The sequence below is a fragment of the Rhea pennata genome, chromosome 2, assembly GCF_028389875.1.
Source record: "Rhea pennata isolate bPtePen1 chromosome 2, bPtePen1.pri, whole genome shotgun sequence".
In the NCBI taxonomy this organism is placed as follows: domain Eukaryota; kingdom Metazoa; phylum Chordata; class Aves; order Rheiformes; family Rheidae; genus Rhea; species Rhea pennata.
The window spans coordinates 152,003,453-152,027,326 of record NC_084664.1 but is presented as its reverse complement, the minus strand read 5'-3'; the positions used below and the strand labels follow the sequence as shown (position 1 = coordinate 152,027,326).

Here is a 23,874-nt window from a genome sequence, read left to right as displayed (position 1 = left end):
ACTATGTAGGCACCAAGTATGTGCATGTCAGGTGTTCTCCATATTTGTGACCTGATCTTTCTTGTTTCTTTTAATGAGGAAAATCTTGATGTGTACTCTCGAGGAAAGAAGAAGAAAGAAATTCAAAGAACGGATGAAGAAATAGCTGACAATCAAGATGGGAGTGTAGGTTAGTTCTGGCTTCAAATTTTCTTTACTGTATTCTAGCCAAAAGTTTTGTCTCAAACAACTGAAGCAAGCTGAACTGCTGGATAATTTTCATCTATGCATAATTCTATATTGCCATCAGGGTTACTAGCCAGAGGAATGGATACCAGGGCTGGAATGGACTGAGCTCAGAACAGATACTCAGGAGGAAGAAAAAAAAAAAAAGTCCTTTTCGAAGTGCTTACAACAAAATACAAGATAAAAGGCAGCAGATGGCTGTAGACCTGTGGGAATACAAAGAAATGGACACTGTTACTCAGAATGAAAAGCAGTGCTTTTGCTACAGCAGTAGCATGACAGTTCTCATGGTTTTGAGCAGCATAGCAAGAATTTTCAGGAAGTAAGCTTGGCTGCCAGATGTGTATGAAAGCTCTCTGAAGCGTGAAGATCAGCAGGGGAGAAGACAGTGTTACTTATTTTTCTGTTTAGCAGATAGTCAGTGGAAGCTGCTGTCAGGGCCTGTTTGGAATTAGGAGCTGTCATCTTGGTACTCAGTAGGAAGTAATGTAAGGAATGAGGTAAAGTCATGAAAGACCACGGTAACTTTGTATTTGATGTGACAGAACAAACTTGAAGGTTTTAAGGACAATGTTAGCTGTCATTAAGGCAATAAGTTAGGAATATGATCCTTGTAGCAGCTTTCTGAAGAGATCCAAGTGGGACAAGTCTGTAGAAAGAGATTTTGCAGTTGTTGGGCTGATCAGCACTTGAATAAGAGATGATTTATGCAATACCTAGTGAAAGCAGTATCTTTTTTTTTGTGTTACGCAGTCTGCATAAAACTTGAACACTGGCAATGAAGACCTACAAAAAGGTTTAAATGTCACGGTAACAGATGTTAATGAGCACTGGGATAATCTTGCTTTCAGTCATTAGCATGTCAGAGAACAGTCTGTGGCTCATTTTTAATTGTTAGTTCAGACCTGGGCTGGGACTTGTAAACACTCACCTTGGTGATCCAAACCCCTCACTGGACAGTGACAGAACATTTGGAGTTCCAGGAGGAAGCTAGAGAAAGGGTGGCCTACTGAAACCAAGGTACGGGAAGACATTAATAAGAAGAAACATGGTCCAGCCTACCAGAGGCATTTGACTAGTAAGGCAGAATGAGAGTTGGCCAATGGTTTGGCAATCTAGTTGGGAAAAATTAACTTAAAATTTTAATAAGAGTAGTTTTAATCTAAGGAATCATCAGTGTAGAGACTGGAGTTATATAGGTTGAAGTGTGTGGATTTTAGGGAGCTGAGCAGGAGGAACTTGACGAAAATTATATTACGTTGAATGGGAAAAAGAGCATGGTGCAATTCATACATGAGTAAAGTGAAAATTGTAGAATCTCAAATTGAGAGAAAGCTAAAGCATGCTTTTATAATTAGAAGTGGGCAAGGAGAGAATGATTCATTACACCAAAACTCACACACTTTTCTGTGCAAAGGGGATTGGATGGGATCAGTGGAACAAGTGGAGAAATTAGAGGAACAAAAGAGCATAGAAATTCATGCCTTATTGATGATAGTGATAAAAGTGTTGACATTCCAAAGATAGGATGGTAGTGATTGCAGACTCATTTCTCAGATTTCCACATGCTCTGTCTGTGTACCCCACATAACTTATCTTGCCTTTTGAAAGCAGTGCTAACTTGGGGAAAGGAAAGAAAGTAGTGTTTTCACAGAAATAAAATTTAATTACTCTTAGTGAGTAAGTAGGTAAAGAGAGCTTTTACACTCCTTACCTGATATCCAGCTACTAATGTGAGAGGGTATTATTAAGAGCTGGCTAGATAATTATGCTCAATGTCTTATGTTGTTACCATCTTCCATGAAAAATATTTAAGTTACTTTACAGCAGCCAGTGACATAAACTTTTCCTGTATGCATCAGATACTGTTTTCAGGTTGGGGAACGTTCAGACTGGTGACTTGCCTATTGTTGCTCATGTAATCTGTGGCAGAGCTAGGATTTGGAACTAGATTACCATAATTAGTCTTACTACTGTAGAGGATTAAAAACAAACTCATTGAAACATTTTCTAAAAATAACAAGAAATAACTTTCCGAAATAACTGTTTTCATGGCAGCTGCCTCTTAGCTAAACAAGATGACAGAATTCTTCCTGTTGCTGTCACTGAGGCTGGTGACAAATCACCCAGTGATTTGGATCAGACAGAACAATAGCTATATAAATATGTATGTATATTTATATATGCTCCTCTACTGATTTCTAATCTATGGACTGTCTTGTATAAGTTGTTCTTGGTTTTGCAGGTTTTAAAATCTAATGTGTCATTGACATGATGATAATGGTAAACCCTGTAGGTATCTGTGTAGCATATTTTGGATTCAATAGAAATAATAGTATTTAAACAATTTAATGTTAGATATTTTGTAAACTTAATAGTTATGTTGAGATACTGTAATTATAGAATCATCAGAAGAAGGTGAAGATCAAGATGATGAAGATGGTGAAGATACTCAAAAGCGTTATGACCTTAGACAGAGGAAAACTGTTGTACGCTATCAAGCTCCATTGGAAAGTAGGTTATATGCAAAATTGCTCTTAAGGGCTAATTTCTTGCATATAAATGAGATTCATATACATAAACTCAACTTTTATTTAAATTTCTTTCATTCTGCAAGTATATTTCACTGCATTTATTACCTGCATGTACCTATGCACATTATATTTCTTTGCCACTTTGCATACTCATTACTGTTTTTCGTTTATTATATGTATTGGTTGGTTTCTCCTGGATATCAATGCTATATTACAAATGTACTGCTATGGTGTGATTTCAGAAGGTCTCCTTCTTATGATTCAGTTTCTTCCTGTAGTTAGTTTATAATAACACTTTTCTTTCATTGTACTATTTTATCAATGACTTACAGAATAAGGTTTGCTATAGCCATATCTGAACTCTACTAAGAAGTAAAAAAAAGATGTTTATATCCTTGAAAGAATAGTAGCAAAACCAACCCGGTAGTCTTACTGTCATGTGACTTTGTTTTTCTTAGAAAGAGCTGTGTGTTTGTTTCACTTTTACTATGCTTTGATAAAAGACACTTGAAACTTTTTTTTTTGGGGGGGGGGGAGTTAGAAATGGGTGAAACGTCATATTTTCTGCCTCTTTTGCTGTCCTGCTTTATCATAAAGGAGGATGTATCACTATTCTAAATTCTTTGCTTTCAATAGAACCAAGGCAACGTAAGATATTTTTTTCGGGACGGTCTTCTCCTGTCAGACAAAGATATTCATTCAGGAGTGCTCAATCACAAAGCCCATGCTGCAAAAGAACTAACAGGTTAGTGTATGGTTAGTGATAGTTCTTTATCAGTAGTGCTGTTAGTCACATCACTGAATAGTGCTTTAAAGAGTTTTCAGATTAGTGGTAATTACAGAATAATCATATGATTATTACTGTGATAGTCTGAGAGTATAAAGAAAACCTTCTGTTAGCCATTTATTTTTTATAGTGCAATGTTCTGGGATTAGAGATGAGATGATTATGGAGGTATTTGCTGAGATTCAGTAACTGAAATTCTTCAGTTCTGGATTTGAAGCCAGAACCCTCTCCAAAAATCTTAGACTATTTAATTGTGAAGTATAGAAATCATTTGCTTAAAACATACAGATAATTTAGCTAGAACTAGAGTCTGTCTGGAAGTTTTAGTAGATTTTTAAGTCTCTTGTGTCCCATAATTAAAATAAATTAATAAAAACCAACTTTTGATATTTGGGTGAAACAAAGTCCTTGTTTATATGCAAAAAAATTCAACAAATTGGTTTATAATTAGTGCAAGTAAAGAAGTTGATACAATTTGTAGCTTAAAGAAATAATCCAGTTTACATCTCAGTGTTTAATTATGATATATGGCATTAAATAATATACTTAGTTTTGTATACTGCATATTTGTAGTTTGCAATGATTTTAAAGAAGTCTGAGAACTTAGGTTGAGATCCCGTTTTCCATTGGCAAGCTGCTTGACCCTGCTGTTCCTGACTTTTGTTAGATCTGTATTTGCTTTTAAAGCTTCATACAAAAATATCTGGTCTGCCTATGACAGGGAGAAAGAACTGTTAGGGGAAATCATAAAGCATAAACATTGTGGGACTAAGTAGTTTTAAGTTCTCTCAGGATTCTCTCTTCACTTGTCCTACCCTTTTTGGTAACGGCTTTGAATATTAAGTTCAGTGGAAATCAGGAGAAATGGATTCACTAAAACAACATAGTTAGTTTGCACTGCTCTAGTGTACCGTATGAAAGACAAATTGAATACATATACTGTGTATATATATTTTAATCACTCAAATACTTATTCTACTTTCTTTTTGGAATCAATTCATATTTCTGTATGGAACTATCCTTAAACAAGAACAATTTAAAATAAACTGTTAATTGCCTTAGTGATAACAAGGGGAGTTGGATTCTATAAGCAGTTAGAGGACAGTGAATGCGATTTATTGTTGGATATGCACGCTTCGTTTATCATTCTCAAAAGAAGTCAGTTTAGGAAGGGAGAAGATGCATCAGTTTTTTGAAGACCAATTTTTAAATAAGTTAGAGGTGTTTATGTTTCACAGAATGAATAGTTAATGTTTACGAAACTTGATTTTTTTGTGTGTATCAGATTGGAAGAAGTGAGTAATTTGTTTATGAATTTTGGTTGCAAAATAAGCATTTTTACCTCTAATAAAAATTGAATTTTGCTATCATGAGGAAAATGATGTAATGTACTTTGGAATCAGATTCATAAGAAATGCAATGGACTGGAAACTTAGATATCAAAGTAAATTCTGAGGTAAACTCACTTGATTTTTGACATTTATAGTGTCTTAATTTTCTTTAATTATTTGTTTAAATGTTTGTAGGCGGAGACATGCAGTTCACAACAGTGATTCCACATCCTCCTCCTCGTCATCCTCATCTGATGATGAAGAGCGTTTTGAGAGGCGTAGGAAACGCAGCCGCAACAGAGCTTTAAGAAGGTTAATGTAATTAGAGAACAAGGGAAGGGAGGAATCTACTATAAACAGGAGTAGCATTTGCCTCACTGTGAAGTGTTATTTTATTAATCTTGTACAGATTCTAAATTATGGCAATTTTTAATCATATCTGTTGGAACTGGTGATTGTAACTCAGCTCTCTAAAACTGTATTTTTAGGCTGATGGATTTTTAGGCAACTGGATTGTGGGGGCTGTCGGGGAACTCTTACATAATTTTTTAATGTAAAATTCTACTTCTCTTTTGATTTACAGTAGTTTATTTAGAAAGAAAGCTCCTATGGCATAAAATTTAAAATAGAGGAAATGATGGAGTTTTTGCTATTTAAAATAGTGTTTTAACAGCATTTGTTGATAACTATTTAACAAATGTTTTCAGGTAGATGTTTTTGAAATACCTGTTTTTTGTTACGCACAATGTTTGGGAAAGAAGAATGTTTGGTGGCCTTTCATAATGTTAGTCCGTGGTGATTTAAGTGTCCCCTTAGGCTGAGACTGTAGCCTTTTAAAGGTAGAAACAAAGACTCTTCTAAAGAGGGTGCGTGTATGGGGGGGAGGGTTGTTCTTTTATCACAAAAATGAAGGTCTGTTCACAGTATCCACTTATGGAATAACTGGTTTTAATCTTATATTCATATATGTGCCACGTTGACTGGCATGGGATATTCATAAGTGCTGAGAGCTGCAAAAGTAATTACTCACCTTAATATCTGGAGTGACCACCTTCCTTTATATACTCTTGGGCATGAAATGTATAGCAATTTGAATGAATTTTTAACTATGCAGGAAGTTTATGGAAATTTATACAGTCTTCTATGTTTGCTTTCCAACATTAAAAACAAAAAAAAGAACCAAAATCTAGCTGCATTTAGAGGGTGCCTTTCTCTTTCTCATTAATTCAAATCAGGTGTCTTCCCCTAAATTTTCGGAAAGATGAATTAAAGGGAATTCACAAGGATCGAATGAAAATTGGAGCGAGTTTGGCTGATGTTGATCCAATGCAAATAGATTGTTCAGTAAGTATTTTAAACTCATTATGTTAGTGGGACTTTTCCAATATTTATGAAAACTTTCCATAATGTGCTGTCTACAACCAGCTTCGTTTACAGTTTTATCTCAAGGAACTTCACAGCATTGCCCTGAACATTTCCTTTGCACTGGCATATAATAATTTCTGATAGAATCTTTTCTAGGTTACAGCTTTCTTTAACATATGAAATGTATTCTGTTGAATTTATCTTTAGGTACGATTTGATGGTGTGGGTGGTCTTTCTGACCACATTTCAGCATTAAAAGAGATGGTCATTTTTCCATTGCTTTATCCAGAAGTCTTTGAGAGATTCAAAATTCAGCCTCCAAGGTAACATACACTATATAAAAACTAGAAATGCTAATTCAGCTGTTTGGGGGAGAATATTAATCTGAGGCACAGTATATTTTTGTGCTTCAAAAAATTTGGCATTGTTGAGGTCTTTTTAATAGTAAAAAATAATTTCTTAAAAATGTATAAAATCTTAACTATATGTAGGTTCAAAATATAAGCAATGCCTTGTCATGTTTAAAGACTTAGTGTCGGGTGTTTTAAAACAGCAATATACTCAGTGTTTTGTTTTTAAAAGGTAGGAAGGTGTTTGTTTTGTTTCTGAGTGTTTTATGCACAAGTCTAATTTATAAGCAGGAAGCAACTGTCGGAAGTTGATTGTAATTTGTTGCTTGAAAGTACAACTGTCTTCCTCTCTCTTCATCCCTCTCTTTTTTTAATGCTAGGTATCAATTGTAATATTTAGGACTTACAGCTAGAACATTGCAGTGTTAGTTATGCTTGGTTTAAATTAAAAATTTGTCCACTTCTTAAATAGCCATATTGACACTGCGTTATGAAATAGAATATTTAATTTATAGCTAACTGTTGGGATAACTTTTTTAGACATACATAGTGTATCATTCCTTTTGGGGGGTTTAAAGTCTACAGATATAATCGTTAACTTTACGTAGTCTCAGTCAGCAAAACTCAATCATACCATGTTGAAATACGACTTTAAATTCTTTGCTTTCAATAGCTTTAAAAACACTAAAATTAAAAAAAATAAAGCTGCAGAACATTTAAAAATTTTGATTGACATTCTCTTTTAAACAGTAATACACTAGGTTTTCTATTTGATGTTTAAATGTTACCTGGAAATGCAGAATGCCTCCTCCCCCACCCCAACTTTAGACTTCCATTTATTGCCAGCAACACAAAGTCTAGGAGACAAAATCCAGTAACTCAAAACTTTTTAAGAGAGAGTGAAATGCTTTACTATCAATCTTGCCTTTTGTGAAAACAAGAATGTGCAGTATTATTGAGGAACAAACTGGTGAGATAAAAGTTGTCTTAGTCCAGTCCCAGATTCTCCGCAGAAGTTTGCTCTTGTTTGGCTCAACTCTGCTGTAGTCACTTGTGAAGTCTGTCAGCAGTTTTGGAACTGTCCTGCTGGGACACTGCACTCTCTTCTGGAGATTTGGTGCATCTGAGTTATCCTCTTTGTTTATTTTGTTTACTGTCATGTGAAATTGTGTAGAAGCACAAAACTTCCGCCTGTTTTTACTCTTCTCACAATTTAGATATTATTGCTATTCTGTACATAAAGTGTTTTTGGTTGGGAGGGAAGGGTTGTTCATTTTAGGCATGGGGATTGAAATAGGCATTTTTGCACAATTTTGTCCTATATGAATCTCTTTATTACAGAGGCTGTCTATTCTATGGTCCCCCAGGGACTGGAAAGACACTGGTTGCTCGGGCCCTTGCTAATGAATGTAGCCAAGGTGACAGACGAATAGCCTTTTTTATGAGAAAAGGTGCTGATTGCCTAAGTAAATGGGTAGGAGAATCTGAACGACAGCTTCGTTTATTATTTGATCAGGTAAGGTTCAAATATGCAATATGTTCTGTCAGTTGTAACTGTAATGTTCTGTGATGAGCGTTTTTAAGGAGAACTCTGTTTTTGTATTTTGTCGGTTTCTTCCATTGAAAATGGAATTTTGGTGTTTCCTTTCTCAGTGTCTCTGTACTTTGGATCAGGGAGTTGAAATCTTGGAGATGTGCTGGGAAAGAGTAAAAATACACCCAAAAAACTCCTAAAACCAATGATCTTTCTCACCAAAACACAGAAGAGGTTGGAAGAGATAGTGACTTAGTTTTAGAGGAAAGCAAATGCAGGCTGAGAACACAGTCACAGAATAATTTAAATTCAGAAAGGAAGCTTGCTTCCAGAACCTGTAATAGAATTAAGTTCTGACTCCATTCTCTGTTTTTGCCAAATAACTGTAAAAACTACTGTAATGGTTTGTTTCCTCTCACCCAGTCACAACTTGTTGGCCTAGTCTGCTGTCTTCTGTTACTCGTGTCCATTACTCCATTAGCTCAATTATTATTGATAGATATGGGAGCTAATTATTATTAATAGAGATCTCTGATACTGATCTGAAAATCTAGTTCCAATGCTCTGTTTCAACCATAATACTTTTCATGCTTTTCCTCTTTGAATAGCACTGTTTTACTTATGTCAGTATTCCTGTATCCATGTTTTGTTCTAGGCCTATCAGATGCGGCCTTCCATTATTTTCTTTGATGAAATAGATGGTCTTGCGCCTGTGCGGTCCAGTAGACAAGATCAAATTCATAGGTACTACATTTCTTGCATCTACATATAATCTGGATGATCTTTGTGAAAAGACCACCACAAACTGTTTAACTTTATATGACATATTATCCTGAAAACTTGTAGCTGAATATACTAAATTTTACATGTCTTCAAACAATAGTTCATGACCCACTAAGTTTGATATTAGCATAACATCTGTATTACCTTATCTATTTTTTATGTGTCTTAAAATGAGTCCTTTCACAATCAGCATCTTATGAGCAAAAGCTTGCCCTTTTTGAGTGACCATTGAAGAAAGTTGTGCAAAATGTAACAGAATTTACTAAACCAGTGAAACTAAATAATATTTTTCTGCTAGTTCTATCGTATCAACACTTCTGGCACTTATGGATGGCCTAGATAGCAGAGGAGAAATTGTTGTAATTGGAGCCACCAACAGACTGGATTCTATAGATCCTGCTTTACGAAGACCTGGACGCTTTGACCGAGAATTTCTTTTCAGCTTGCCGAATAAAGAGGTAAGAATTTGTATTCAGCCTTAACTCTCATGCAGCAAAGTCTTTCTTTATAACAAAACCATGTAACAACACAGTATCGTGGAGCAATTAGGTTGGAAATGCAGTATTGTACAGCTTGCACAAAAGAGCAATATCCTGAGAGACTCTGTCATATTGTGGGGGGTAGATCTGGTATGAAAGAAATGGTATACATACTAGAGAACTCCTTTCTCCCCAAGTTGATAAAGTTGATCAAAGCTAAAATTGGGTGTTTCACTTAAGCTGGAGCACATTTTTTTTTTCTCTGTTCCCAAAGTCATTCATGTTTACTTAGTCTGCTTAGTGGTGTTCTCGCTCTCAGTTTGTCATTTAAGAAAGAGTGTAGCTACTTTGGGAACTGACATTCTTACTAGTATTAGCAGGGAGTTGGATGAAGATGTGAAGCACAATGGCAAGGCTTGGAAAGCTTCTATTTCACTGGCGATATCTAAGAAATGAAAAAATGGGTATATAGCAACCAAAAGTTTGGGGTTTTTTTTTTGGTTTTTTTTTTTTTGTTTTTTTTAAGAAACTCCATTTGAAACTAATTTTCGTGCCTTCTGTGTTCTGGCTGTCACTGATTCTTTTCTTTTTAATTGGCACTTTCTGGGAAAAGGATAAAGTGCTTATTGGATTGGAGGCAAGTAAAAATGCACAAAACAGCATATGTAGTATAAATGTTTGACTCCAGTTTTCATATGCTTTCATGAATAAGAGAGGGGGTAATATGAGCTGTTATATGATTAGCTAGTGTGGAAGAATTCTAGAAATCACAGCTGTAATTAATCTGTGTACCAGAAAATACTTAACTGAATCTCTGGCTAAGATCAGAGATGAAAAATGGACAAAACTTAACATTCTACCTACTAGCTTGAATCATAGTTGCTGTTCTTTGTAGCAATTGTAGCAATTTGAAACAGTCCTAGGACTGCTTTGTGGAATGAACTGACAGAAAAGCAAATTTGATGAACCAGTGAGTCTGTTGTCATGACATTTTGCTAAATTTGAGAGAATTTTCTTTGAGGAAAAATCTCCTGTTTCCAGCTAAGTTTTCTATTAAAATTTTTTCCCAAGATCAGTAGGTCTCGTACTTGTTGAAACTTACTTTTTTAGAAGCTCTACATACCTTCTGTTCCTGTACAGGTCCCCAGAAAGATTTTATGGTAACAAACTGATAATCATCAAACTTTAAAAAGTAGGGAGTGAATTTATTGAACTTTAAAATACCTGAAAGTTTTAACATAATTGCTTATCTTAATCTGTTAATGTGAAGGGTTCTGCTCCTGCCTTTTGTCGTAAGACAAACTATAATGCAATCACTTTGTTTTTCTAGGCTAGAAAAGAGATCCTCAAGATTCATACACGAGACTGGACCCCTAAGCCACTGGACATGTTTCTTGAAGAGCTTGCTGAAAAATGTGTTGGTAAGATCAAAAATGAAATGAGTTATTGCATGTAACTGAGTCCTGAGGAGTTTTAGCTCATATCAGGTGGTAACCAAGCTCTTGTGCCTTGCTGCAGAATTAGCCTATGAGCCAGCTGGCATGTCCTGGTAGTGATCAAAGTTAGATGCTTCCCTCTTACTTTGTTTTTTTTTTGTTTCTCAGAACACTGAATGGCTTCTTGGGCATCTTTCTCAGGAGAAACATTTTGCTTAGAAGGCTAATTTATATGGATATCAGGCTGCAGGCCAGATTAAAAAAAGTTCTTCTGCAGTGCAGTAACACCTTTTAAATTCTCTATTAAACTACTTGGTTTTGAACTGCATACAAAGTCTTTATAGGTTTCACTTCAGAAACTGGGTTCTTGACTTTCCTATGTGGCCTGAGACTGATAAAACATTCAATTTGGTATTTTGTTTATTAGGATACTGTGGTGCTGATATTAAATCCATATGTGCTGAAGCTGCCCTGTGTGCCTTGCGCCGACGCTATCCTCAAATATACAGAAGCAGTGAGAAATTGCAGTTAGATATCACTTCAATTAAAATAACAGCGAAGGATTTTGTCGTGGCTATGCAGAAGACTGTACCAGCTTCACAGAGGGCTGTGGCTTCACCTGGACAAGCATTATCACCCATTTCTAAACCACTGCTTGAAAATACATTAGAGAGAATTTTAGAAGCCCTGCAGAGAGTATTTCCTCATGCAGAACTTGGACTAAAGAAGGACCAACACCAAGGTACAACAATAACATTCACTTCTTAAAATTCTGCTAAAGCAAAAACTTCTCATTTGTGCAATCAACATATGCAAAACTTCCCATCTTAATAGGATTTTTAAATGGTAGAATTTTATCATTTGCATACTTTTATTTCAGGAATATATAGAATACTTTACATGGTTTTTATTTTGGATTCTAAACTGAAATGAGAAATGAGAGAGCTGTGAACTACCCACTGTCTGCAGTAGGGAATGACATGTTATCTGATAACACATCTTGCTTCTGACAGTAGCCAGCATAATATTTATCATTTTTAGAAGTTAATTTAAGTTTTGAAGTATAAGGAACCTCTTTCCCTTTCAGAATAAATATTTAAATATTTCTTCAGAGGCAAGGGAATTCTCTACACAAATGTTTCTAATTCCTTTATTGAACAACTTTGGGATGCTGGCATAGCTGGTTTAAGTTAAATGTTATTTTATTTATCATCATTTTTCATCATAACATTTTAATTTAAATGTTTGTGACTCGCACTGTACGTTTGCATGTGAGATCATATACATCATATTTCTTGACAATATCCTACCAGCTTTACCACCAATAGAGTTGGTAGAAGCACTTTTATTAGTAGAGTAGGCAGAAAACCACTAACAACATGAAAGCAGAGTGGCTAGGGCATCAGTAATTGCTTACCCTCTGTGCTGTCGTCTTCTATCTCCTTCAGTGATCTTTGAGGTGCTTTATTTAAAGACACGTTGATCTATATATCCTGGATCAGCAGTCCTCAGATGAATGGGAGTTTGTAGCCATCACGCTCGCTTAATTCCCATACTTTTAGTGAGGGACACTGCTTCTAGACATACACAGCCTCATGGGTTGTGTGGGTGTCTAGGAACTACAGAAGTTGTTCCTGATAATCACGTATCTTTGTTCTAGAGGGGAAAAATAAATGAGTTTTCACTGAGAGAAACATACTTTTTGCAAAACATGAGACTCAGGAGAGCTTTGTAGAGACTTGTGCAATCTCTTTAGGTCTATGGTAGGATCAAGTTTTCAGAAATAGCATTCAGTGCGTGCCCCTCAAATGGAGAAATACAAGCTAAGTGGGTTTTATCACTGATTTAGAAGCTATATTAGAGCAGGAGAGAGAGATACAGACTATCCAGGAAAGTTAACAAATCCTTCTTGTCTTTCAGATGGTATAAACCATATTTTAAAAAATGATTCAATCTATAGTGATGAGGAAGCACCTTCAGTCTTTGAAGATAAGCTATCTCGTAAAATGCCTGGGAAACAAAAGGAGAAATTCCTCAACTTTAACAGGTAAATGCCTGTTCCCTTTTCACAGAATCACAGAATGGTTGAGGTTGGAAGGGACCTCTGGAGATCATCCAGTCTAACCTCCCTGCTCAAGCAGGGTCACCTAGAGCATGTTGCACAGGATCGTGTCCGGGCGGGTTTTGAGTATCTCCAGAGAAGGAGACTCCGCAACTTCTCTGGGCAACCTGTTCCAGTGCTCTGCCACTGTTATGGTAAAGAATTTTTTCCTTATATTCAGGTGGAACATCCTGTATTTGTGCCCGTTGCCTCTTGTCCTGTCACTTGGCACCACTGAAGGTTTTAGGTTCAAAATCTTCAGATTGTTGTGTCTTTGTAAACAGACTTCGCTGTTGTAAGTGTGAAGGGCAGTAGATGAGAGAGTAAATAAATATTTGTGTGCAGTGGTGGTGGGGCAATCAATTTTTGCAAGAAGTAAGCATGAAGATAAAACTAGGTACTAAAGTTCTAGTGAAGTACATTGTTACAGCTGGTCAAACTGAAGCATCCAGTCTCCTTTTCCAAAGCCAAACAGATCCACAAACTCAGGGCTTATTGATTTGATCCGTGGTATTCCTTAAAGGCTCAAGACCAAAGTAGTGCACTATCTGTCCTTTTAGTTTAAGAAAACTATGGATTTGTCTAGCCATCTTTTACCCTTTTACCTTCCAAGATTGTTAAAACAGTAGTGAATTATGCAGTAGGAACAAAGTCGAGAAATGATATGTTAAAACAGCATAAGGAAAACTTGAAACAGCGTCTACATTTTTTTACCCTTAAGCCACTAAGCTTAAAATAATAATTGGATATTTTAATGTGGAATCCATTTAAATCCACAGTTGAAAAGGTAAGTTGTGTTGTCACAGTTGAGTCAATTATTTTTCTCAATTTATATTGCTGTGATGTTCAGGAAATCTTCTGACTTACTGAACTTGGTTAAGTCTCTCGGAACTTTGTCTTGAGATAGAAAAGGTACTGCAGTATTGTGGTGGCATATTTGCTAATGCATTTCATAATAATAAAACAAGATTATTAGGAAGTTTATTTGCAATCTGAGTTAGTAGTAAATAGCACATGAGAAAAGATTAAACAATTTGAATGACTGAATAAAATAAATGTAAGTCATAGATACTTAATGGTAATGTTGTTAATTTAACCAACTACAATTTTGCACATGTTCAGATAGAGCTAATGTGTTTCAGTGGCCATGTTAATTTTTTTTCTAAGAAGTTCTGCTCTTTCATTCCCACCTTTTTCAATAACTGTTGACCAATTTCAGCTAAACTTGACAGATATAGAGATCTCAAAACTGTTTAAGCTCAAGATCTATCTTGTGGATAGTGAAGAGATCCAGATTGGTGTGTGGTGAGAGAGAAAATTATCATTCTCCCCCGTATCAGGTAACTGACTGGCTGCCCTCTGTGTTTTTGGCTGGACAGTCACCATGTATGATTTACAGGCCATCACTTACCCAGCCAAACAAGCAGCAGGCAAGGTCGGAATCAGTAGCCTTGCTTAGGGACTGTATGGTATGAGTCTTTAAGAAAATGGGATTTAGTAGTCTTCCTGATCACAGAATAATTTATTGCTTGCTACATTAAAAAAAGTTATACAGAGAAAAGTAACATCTATGTCTGTATTCATCACTAGATTTTTAAACTACTTATTTTCTAATCTTTTTCTAGAAATGCTTCTTACCAGCCAACATCGTACAGGCCAAGACTCTTACTAGCTGGAAGGCCAGGATATGGACAAGGTTCTCACTTAGCACCTGCAGTAATACATGCTCTGGAAAAGTTTGCAGTTTATACACTGGACCTGTCAGTTCTGTTTGTTAGTGTCACATCACCAGAAGAAACATGTGCACAGGTATTTTTTTTTCTCTTTAATCTCATGGGATTCATTGACTGTATGTAAATGACTCAAGTGAGGTAAGTGAAATTCATTGTTAATGGAGGTGACCCAATTTTAATGTACTTTGTGTTTATTTCTGTCTGAAAATACACTCTTTTTTATACTAAATGATGCAGGATTAAGGATGTTGTACATGACAATGTTTGCTATTCCAAATTAAACAGTGAGGATATTCCTAGCCATTCAGGAAGCTGAAAGATGCTGCTGGTAAACCTGGCTTTGTAGCAGGAACACCTGCTGATCTTAGTGGGATCCAGAAGGTGGTTTCATTGCCTCCTAAGACTCCCAGTAGATGGCTCTGTATCAGCCTGACTGCATGGCATGCACTTTTTCTAGTTATTTGGTTCGTTGGTTTTTGTTTAATGATAGTGTAATACAATCAAGGTTTTGGAGGAAAGAAATAGCTTTCTTTTCTTTTTTCCTATAAATTTACAGCTTATACTACTGTAGCATGTGCAGTGAAAGCATTTAAGCTTCCAGAACACTTTTACTGGTACACTGTTATCTTTTTCCTAGCTAGAGAAATACAGTATAAATAGTTCTAGTACTGTTTTGTTCCTTTTTACTTTCAGGCAGGAAATTTATTCTGTTGTTTTTTTTCATCACTGTATTATAACATTCTGACCTTTTATTAGAAGCATTTGAGAGCTGCACAAGTAAGGCAGATGTTATATGACAGGATACCTATCTATCACATATGAGGAACATTTCCATTTTGGTTATTTGATGGTTGCATCTGTGGTCACGTAACTAGACTGTCTAGTCTGTGCTCAGATCTACTGCTAGCACTTTCCATCTTCTGACTAGAACTGCCTGTTGATCATCTGAAAAGGTGCACAGAGCAATTAATCATATGAAAGGACACTTGCTACTTCCTTCTTGTGGTAGATTCATGTCCTTCTGTGTGACTCTGGTACCTACCAGCTGCAGGCAATGGCTCGTGATCTTCCAGAGCATGTACTCTGGTCTGATGGACTCTCTGGAAACGACAGGCTGAGAGCTACTTAGCTATTCAGACAGGCTGAAGATTGGTCACCTCTATACTTTGAAATTATGAGTTATAGCTGAGTTTTGTTTACAGTGTCAGCCCTCGCCTTTTCACATAGGCCTTTGTTTGTTCTTCTGTGCTCCAAACTGACTTGGATACAAACCCAACGTGAATTGAAAACTGCAATTACAGTGGTGTAGCACTTTACCCATGCTAATGCATCTTTCTGAAGGGCTCGTCTTAGTTCTTTGAGCTCACCATCACATTAATTGAGTTGAGGATCCTTGGAATTTAACTTAAACCTAAGCAGTTTTGAAATCAGGCAGTAATTTGGATCTGTTTCTATCTGTGTAGCTTTGTCAATAATTAAGTCAAAGTAAAAATTTTACTCTATTATTAATAAATAGGGTTTTGTGTTGGCTTGTTTTGGCACTTTGTCTTTATGTGCTCCAATTTTGTAGGATATTTTGATATATAGTTATATATTAGCAGCCTATACTACCTGGTTCATTATTCTTATCAAAGCTTTCATTTTACTAGTTGATCCGAGAAGCTCAGAGGACAGCACCAAGTATAATTTATATTCCACATATCCATTTATGGTGGGAGACAGTTGGAGCTGCATTGAAAGCTACTTTTACAACATTATTACAGAACATTCCGACATTTGCTCCAATTTTGTTGCTTGCAACATCAGATGTATGTCATGCAGATCTCCCAAAAGAGGTATTTCTATCTGTAATTTCTATCAATAATTTTGTATTTCTTTTATTCAGTTTCATTTTAATTTATGAATCCTTCTCTTAAGCAAATGGATACTTATGTTATTAGGAGACCCTACTGAATCTCTGAAGTTTGCTTAGACAGAAAACAGTACTGAAAAAGTTTGTCTGAAATGTTTTCTTAGTCAAGAGATTCACTTCAAACCAGCCTTCACCCCCTTTCCACAGGCATGCTTATTAGACAAGCGTATACATTTACTTAAAAGAATAATTCCAGTGATTTCAAGCTGGTTATTTATGTACTTAGTCAATCATATGCAGTTTGCAATGTAAATGACAAAAAAAGATATTTTTACGGAGTACACTTCTTCTGATAGTCTGTCCTTTCAAAATATAGTTGTTACATTGTAAATAATGGAAGTGAATTTAGAATTTCAATGACTTAACAAAAATTTCAGTTTCTTTCTTTGTACAAGCCAAAGCTTTAAAAATTAGAAAGCTAAATAACTTTGAAGTCAGTGTAGCTGTCTTCCCAAATAAGGACGTGCTCTTACTGAAGTTTAACTTTATAGACGCCTGTGAGTTTGCACTAAAGTAAGATGTTTAAAATACAAAACAGGCTGTTCTCATTCTGATTATTTTGTCTCAATTATGCAGAAAAAATCTGAACTGGATGTGTTTATTATCAAATGCTTTCAAAGTGCTTAGCTTAGAATTTCCACAGAAGCTTTTGCACTGTTAATAAATTCCTTCTAAAATAAATATTGAAATTCCTCCCCCTCCTTTTGCTAGTAGAAATTGAAAAATAGAATGAAACTTGGAAGCATGCAACTTCAGAAACACTAATTAAAAAAAAAAAAAAGAAAAAAAAATCTTAACCTGCTGAACCTTGCCAGTTCTGTCTGTGGTTGCTTATAAGGGTTCAAACTGAAGGGCATGAGGCAAGTAAATACAAAGTAAGCAATTTCAGAGGCAGTAAATGTCATCACTCTATCAGTGTGTCATATGGTCCCTTCACTGAGCTTAAATTCTAGAGGTTTTCCTTAAAGAAGATATTTTATTTGCCATGTTAACCTAAGAAAATCTAGCCTTTTAACATCAGGAAGGTAACTTTCCACAGTTTTTCTTATTCAGATCATTTTAGCTTAATTTTTAAAATTATTCATTTTTTGGAGTAGAATATGAATTTCTTGATTTCTTAGTCTTGTATCTGAAGTGTCTTTCCTTCATATGCCTCAGATGCAAGATTTGTTTATTAATGATTATGGAGAAGTTTTTAATATCCGGTTGCCTAGTAAAGAAGAAAGAAGAAAATTTTTTGAGGACTTAATTGTAAATCAAGCTGCTAAACCTCCTGCATCAAGAAAAAAAGCAGGTGAGGATATTCTACAAATAAAACTTTGCTAACTGTATGTTAACAGCCATGCAGTGTTTATTTTGGTAATAGATTTTCTGTCAGTAAGTTTTTGTATGCTTATATTTGAGTACTATAAATTGGCTAAACTTTTCTGTTTAACTGAAGTTTGGCAGGCCCTGGAAGTACTGCCTGTGGCACCGCCACCTGAGCCCCGACAACTAACAGAGGAAGAAATAAAACAGTTGGAGGAGCAAGAGGAGGATACACTTCGGGAACTTAGGATTTTCTTAAGGGATGTTACTCATAGACTTGCTGTTGACAGACGTTTCAGGGTCTTCACAAAGCCTGTTGACCTAGAGGAGGTAAATTAGTATTGATTTATAGTACCATTTTGTCTGTGTGTATTTTTAATTGCCCAGCATTTGTGTGTTGTTTAGAGAAAGATTTATCTTTGTTTTTAGCACTGTATTAATAGGATTTTTTTCAAGGAGCAGAAAGTGTGTTTACATTTAGTTTTGCTAACTTCTTGAGGCTCTTAAATGTTCATTTTTTGAGTAGCCACTGAAAGCCCTGGTTTCCTTCTAGAAAGTCAGAACAGATACCACTACAGTTTGCTCATGAAAAGGCTTTGCTATGTAGGTATATTACAAGTCTGAAAAGCATAGAGATCTCTTTCTTTATAATAATAAATAATATTTATAGGGCTGTTTTAATAAAGTCTAAAGCTCTTGCTACATTTTTGTAGACTGTCAATGGTTTCTATGGGAACAGGAGTAGCAGCAGCTGTTTGCAAAATAAATTTTAAGATTCTATTCTCCATTTTTATCTGTGGCTCCCCAATATAAGATCAACCATAAATGACATGTGGTTTCATCTTTCTCCCAAATACTTCATAAATACCTTCTTTCTTTATTTATTTTACTGAATGAGTCTATTAAGCTAGGGGCATATACTTCAAAGTCAACTATAATTTTAATACAGCTGTGTATCAGCAAAGTCCTGTTCCTCTTGGCATCCACTGACTTGTCTTTCCCTTTCCTTCCAGGTTCTTGAGGTGTGAATAATCTAAACAAATATGGGTGTCCTTATCTAAATTAGTCTCTAGGCTCCTCTTATGGTCTAAGTAAAGAAATAGGCACCTCTGGTCCGGATATCTCATCCCTTAGGATGCCTAGAATATATGCCTCAATTCGTGCAGCGTATTTCTTGCTGCCAAGAACAGACAATCTCAAGTGGCTTACTCAAATGCATTTACTGTGATTTTTCTGAAGCTAAGTGGAATGAATCTTACTACATGTCTGTTTCCTTCTCTGTCCCACACGTGCTTCTGACCTTCCTGCTGCCTTTCTTTTCCCTTCCAGTCTGTCTTTTCAAAGCCAGTTGAAAGAGCCCTTCCATTTTCAAGAAGCTAACTGGTTAATTTCAGCATCTTCTGATGTATCACAAATATTGAAGCTCTTTAAGTCATTTATTTAAATTTATTAAAAAATAATTTTAGTAGATACTATGTAAGTAATAAAATCTCTGAACACATATATTTAATTTGTAGGTACCCGATTATGTCACAGTTATTAAACAGCCAATGGATCTTTCAACAGTTCTCTCTAAAATTGACTTGCACCAATATCTAACTGCAGGAGATTTTCTGAAAGATATTGATCTAATCTGTAGCAATGCCTTAGAATACAACCCAGATAGAGATCCTGGAGGTGAGGATGTGTCTTTATCCATAATTTAGACAACTTTTAAAATGTATAGATTGATAACTGTTGTCTGTGGATGATGGACTTCGGATTAGATCACTTAAACATCCACAGAGAGCGTTTCTTGCCAGTGTGTAAAAATATTGTAACATTGAACTACTTGGGGATGAAATTATGTGATATCAGTACTAATTAACAAGTAGTACCTCTGCTTTGAATATTAACTTTTATGTTGTTATGCTAAAAATATTCACTGAAATAACTTGCACAACCTACCTGTGAAAAGAGCTAATCTTTTGTCTGATTGAAATAAAAGATTTCACTAGCTGGTAGAAAATACTCAGTTCTGATTGTAAAATTTCAGATCGTCTCATTAGACACAGAGCTTGTACTCTGAGAGATACTGCTTATGCCATAGTGAAGGAAGAAATGGATGAAGATTTTGAACAACTTTGTGAAGAAATTCAAGAATCTCGTAAGAAAAGAGGTGTGTTTTAATCCTAAGGATTTTAAGACTTTTCTCAGTATTTGTAACCAGAAATGCAAGACAGATTTCTTTATCTGTTCTTTATTGCAAGGTTGCAGCTCTTCAAAGTATGCTCCATCTTACTACTATGTGATGCCAAAGCAGGACTCTGTTTCTGGGTGTAAGAAAACAGATGACAAGTGTAATGAAAGAACAAAGATGCCAGTGGCACCTGTAGATTCCAGCACACCTCTGTCTAATGGCAAGTTACTTTTTTTGCTTTTTCTTTTTTTTCCCTCTCCAGACTTTCTTTGTGAAGTTGTTAATGCCATTGATATCTTCTTTGTTCTTGTAACATAACAAGTTTCTGTGATGCCTGGTTCTTTACACCAGAAGCATTGCATTTTTGAATTTACTTCCAAATGTGAGGTGAATCCAGAGGACATTCATTCAACAGGGTTATGAATTAAAGTCCGAGTACAGTGGTTTACATTATAAAACACTGTCCTTAATGCCCCAGCTGACATTTAATGGTTCCCTAAATTGCTAACTCTTGAAACAGAAAACGTTGTATGTAGCATACATTCTGAATATTCAAGTTATTCTAATTAAAGGAAACAGTATGTATAGTATTCTAAAATATGTATTTTTTTTCTTTTCCTTCCCTCCTTTTGTTCCTTCCTCCCTCTCCCATGCCAAAAATAGTAATGCCTCTTTCTGTGATTTCCATTTTGAAAGGATTAGACCTGTAAAATAAAGGGGAAAAAATAGAGGAGCAAGAGGAATAAGATATGTGAAGCTAAGATCATGATTTCTTCACTGTCCTCTTTTCCTGTGAGAAGAGTGTGATAGAACAAGGGGACTTTGTTTTTCTTTCAACTAAAGTGCATGATATGGTGTGAAACTTACTGGTCTCTATGGCACGGTGGAAAATTTGCCACGGATTTCATCCGTATGTTTTGTGCAATATTCTGTGAATAGAAAGAATGGTAGGTTTTCTGGAAGGCATAAAGGCAAAGATTGTTTATAACAAGGTTACCTGAATCAGAAAACATGAGAGGCGTAATCTTTACCGACAATTTTCTTTATCCTTCAAATATTTGCTTTAAATTTTCTTTTTAACTCTCATCAACATGTATTCAGCTTTTGATGCTTACTGTTTTTATAACAGATTCGAAGAAGAGCTTGTCTCCAGAGGCTTTTCTGCTATTCCTCTGTGTTAATTCATGTAATAATGAATAAAATAAACCTAACAGACAGAAAATATGACTACAAAGCCCGGCTAAAATAGGATTTCTGTGCGTATAAAATCATGAAGTTGCTTGTTCTGTGAATGAAATTATGTAATTGGCTTTTAAAAATCTAATAGCAAATTAACTTGCAACCCTTTCTTTAGACATACATATGTCATGAGACAGCATGATAGTACTTTAGTTCCTTTGATTGTTTGCTTGTATTTCAAGTAAGGTAAGAATGGCAGATTTTGAAGATGGAGCTGCTTTAATTATGTTTTGGGTTGTTTTTTTTTTTCTTTTTCTTTATCATATTGCAGCTGTGTCAAAAAGAAGACGTAGAAAGAACAAATGGTCTTCAGGTAGTTTAACAAAGAAGAGAAAGATTTTTCAGTTCAATAAAGAAAATAAAATTCCAGAAGAAGACCAAGATGAAGTAGAGAGTGGTGGAGAAGAGTTTCTGGAAAACAATGTGGATCAAACTGAAGTTGATTTCATACAAGATTCTTGTGTGGAAGAAAGTGAAAATGTTCTTCAAGAACGACAGACAAATGGCTGTGAAAATAAATCTGAGACAGAAAACGAGAAAGTTGTCTTTGATATGGCTAAATCTGGTTCTGAAAAGGAGAGTGCCAAGTTTCCTGGATATTTAGAGCTTAAAAAGAGAAGTCAAATTTCTGATTCCCAAATAACAGAAAGTTTTGAAGAGGGCAATTCAAATGGTAAGTGAAAGGTTCAACATTTAGCTCCTTTTGTTGTTGTGGGGATTACACTGTTTATTAATGGTAGCTGCCTTTAATTTCATTCTATTATTTCTCTTTCCCTTTAAAAATCATCCTTTTAAAAATTCTTCTGTAATAATGCTATCCCTCTAATCATGTTAGCAAACTCACATTTTTCCTAAGCTGCTGTTCTTTTGATTCTGAAGTCAGTTTTTTTTAATTCTCTCTCCTTGAAAAACAACATTCATTTGCTTTCTTTTATTGTATGAGCATCTTTCTGATAATGAGCAGCTTAAGGTGTAAAAGGCTGTAACTCAGCCTGTGTGGATTCAATCATATGTGGCAGAGATGACTTACATTCTAGTGCTTACTTCTAACGTAAGGTGTGTTTCCTAACCTTCAACTTCCTCAAGTGTGTGGTGCTCTAGTGGTAACACATGACTAGTTTTTTTTTCCTACTCTTACCTTGGCTTTTTCACTGATGCTGCTTTTTATCTCAGTTCCTAATTTTTATGGAGCAGTGACTTTTGCTGGAAAGAAGGTGGAAGCCAAGTATTTCTCAATGAACAAATAACAGTTCCGTCTCACTGCAGAGAGAGATTGTATACTAGTTGTGGGATAGCTGATTGATACTATATTCCAGATAAATAGAAATCGTGACTTAAGAAATTTGTTTCATTCCAGATAGTTGTGTACTTCATATGACTCGGGCTAGACGTTCTCAGGTTGAACAGCAACAGCTTGTGAGTGTCGAGAAAGCTATGGAAATTCTTGCTGAGCCAGCTTCCCCACTTATTGTGGATTACAAAGATCTTAAGGTATGTCTGTTTTTGGTTTTCTTAATACTAACGTAGGAAGTTTTCTTGCTACATATATAATTGTAAATTAAGTCAGTTATCAACCAATGCCAACTAAAACAATTTATTGGAAGGATATATAGCTTGTGAAATAATTCCATCTGTAATGGACTCTATATGGCTGATACAGATTGCTGTGGACTGCTATTCTTGCTTTTGGTGAGCTCTTTTAAGAGACCAGATTCTCTTGCTAATCTTGAATTTAGAAAAGGCTTGCTGAATTTTAAAATAGTCAACTCAGCCTGCTAGTACTGTTGGTTATTAATATAGTCTTTACAGTTTTTAGGTGGGTTTGTGTTTTTACATACTTTGTTGATGTATTAGGAACATGCAAAGGTCTTTTATATCTAGCAGTGATGATGTTAAACCTGAAGTTAGTCTTAATTGATATAAAGCTAATTATGGGTAAAATACCTTTTTTAAATTTTTTTGCTTGAAATTCTTTAAAAATATACATTCTAGTTTTACACTGGAACTATTGCAGTTTAATAAGGGTTTGCTAGTGCCTCAGAGAATGGAAATTGTTATCCTAGGCTACATTTGCAGAAGTAATTAAAAATGGGCCTAGCTGCAGGAGGTAAAAGAAGGTTCCTCGGCCTGCACTGCAGAGGGTGGAACAACAGACCCTGAGCTTGATGTGACACCAGAAGAAGCATCTTAAACTTGGGAAAAATGCCAAGTAGGAGTCCGGGAGGCAGGCTTCAAATGGAGAAGGGCTGTTGTTTCCCTGCTGTGAGAAGGGAGTATTATGTGGATGTTTCTCCTGTGTGGGGGAAATGTGACCAGAAAGGCGTGCTCAAGAGGCTTGTAAACATAGCAGTAGCCTAATTTGTAGTGATGAAACTAACTTTAAACCCGGCTTCATAAGGAAACAAATTTTCAACTTTTCCTCTGTTCGCGGCTGTCTGCGTATGTCAAGAAGCCATGTAGGTTTTTCTCAGAGTCAGGACACTACTGGCATGTGTGCCTAAGGTACTGCTCACTGGAGAAAGTGTACAGTAGAGCACTTACAAATGTTTCAGCTATGGGGAGAGCCACAGTCATTTCT

The 23,874-nt window shown here is 35.6% G+C and overlaps 1 protein-coding gene across 2 annotated transcripts in view; it reads left to right on the top strand.

Annotated features, from left to right (window-relative positions):
• The window catches only part of ATAD2 (ATPase family AAA domain containing 2), a 38,444-nt gene that overhangs the window by 10,011 nt on the left and 4,559 nt on the right, over window positions 1–23,874 (top strand). The window contains exons 6-26 of one of the 2 annotated variants that reach the window (XM_062570597.1): window positions 79–169; window positions 2,629–2,739; window positions 3,396–3,504; window positions 5,073–5,189; window positions 6,113–6,221; window positions 6,450–6,565; window positions 7,934–8,108; window positions 8,782–8,870; window positions 9,208–9,367; window positions 10,719–10,809; window positions 11,252–11,566; window positions 12,745–12,871; window positions 14,551–14,734; window positions 16,308–16,493; window positions 17,729–17,864; window positions 18,012–18,208; window positions 19,396–19,555; window positions 19,914–20,036; window positions 20,128–20,277; window positions 21,568–21,969; window positions 22,654–22,787. In XM_062570597.1, coding sequence (XP_062426581.1) covers window positions 79–169; window positions 2,629–2,739; window positions 3,396–3,504; window positions 5,073–5,189; window positions 6,113–6,221; window positions 6,450–6,565; window positions 7,934–8,108; window positions 8,782–8,870; window positions 9,208–9,367; window positions 10,719–10,809; window positions 11,252–11,566; window positions 12,745–12,871; window positions 14,551–14,734; window positions 16,308–16,493; window positions 17,729–17,864; window positions 18,012–18,208; window positions 19,396–19,555; window positions 19,914–20,036; window positions 20,128–20,277; window positions 21,568–21,969; window positions 22,654–22,787 — 3,282 coding nt within the window. Of the gene's footprint in view, window positions 1–78; window positions 170–2,628; window positions 2,740–3,395; window positions 3,505–5,072; window positions 5,196–6,112; window positions 6,222–6,449; window positions 6,566–7,933; window positions 8,109–8,781; window positions 8,871–9,207; window positions 9,368–10,718; window positions 10,810–11,251; window positions 11,567–12,744; window positions 12,872–14,550; window positions 14,735–16,307; window positions 16,494–17,728; window positions 17,865–18,011; window positions 18,209–19,395; window positions 19,556–19,913; window positions 20,037–20,127; window positions 20,278–21,567; window positions 21,970–22,653; window positions 22,788–23,874 lie in introns of both variants that reach the window. The other variant, XM_062570596.1, reaches the window with a different exon arrangement.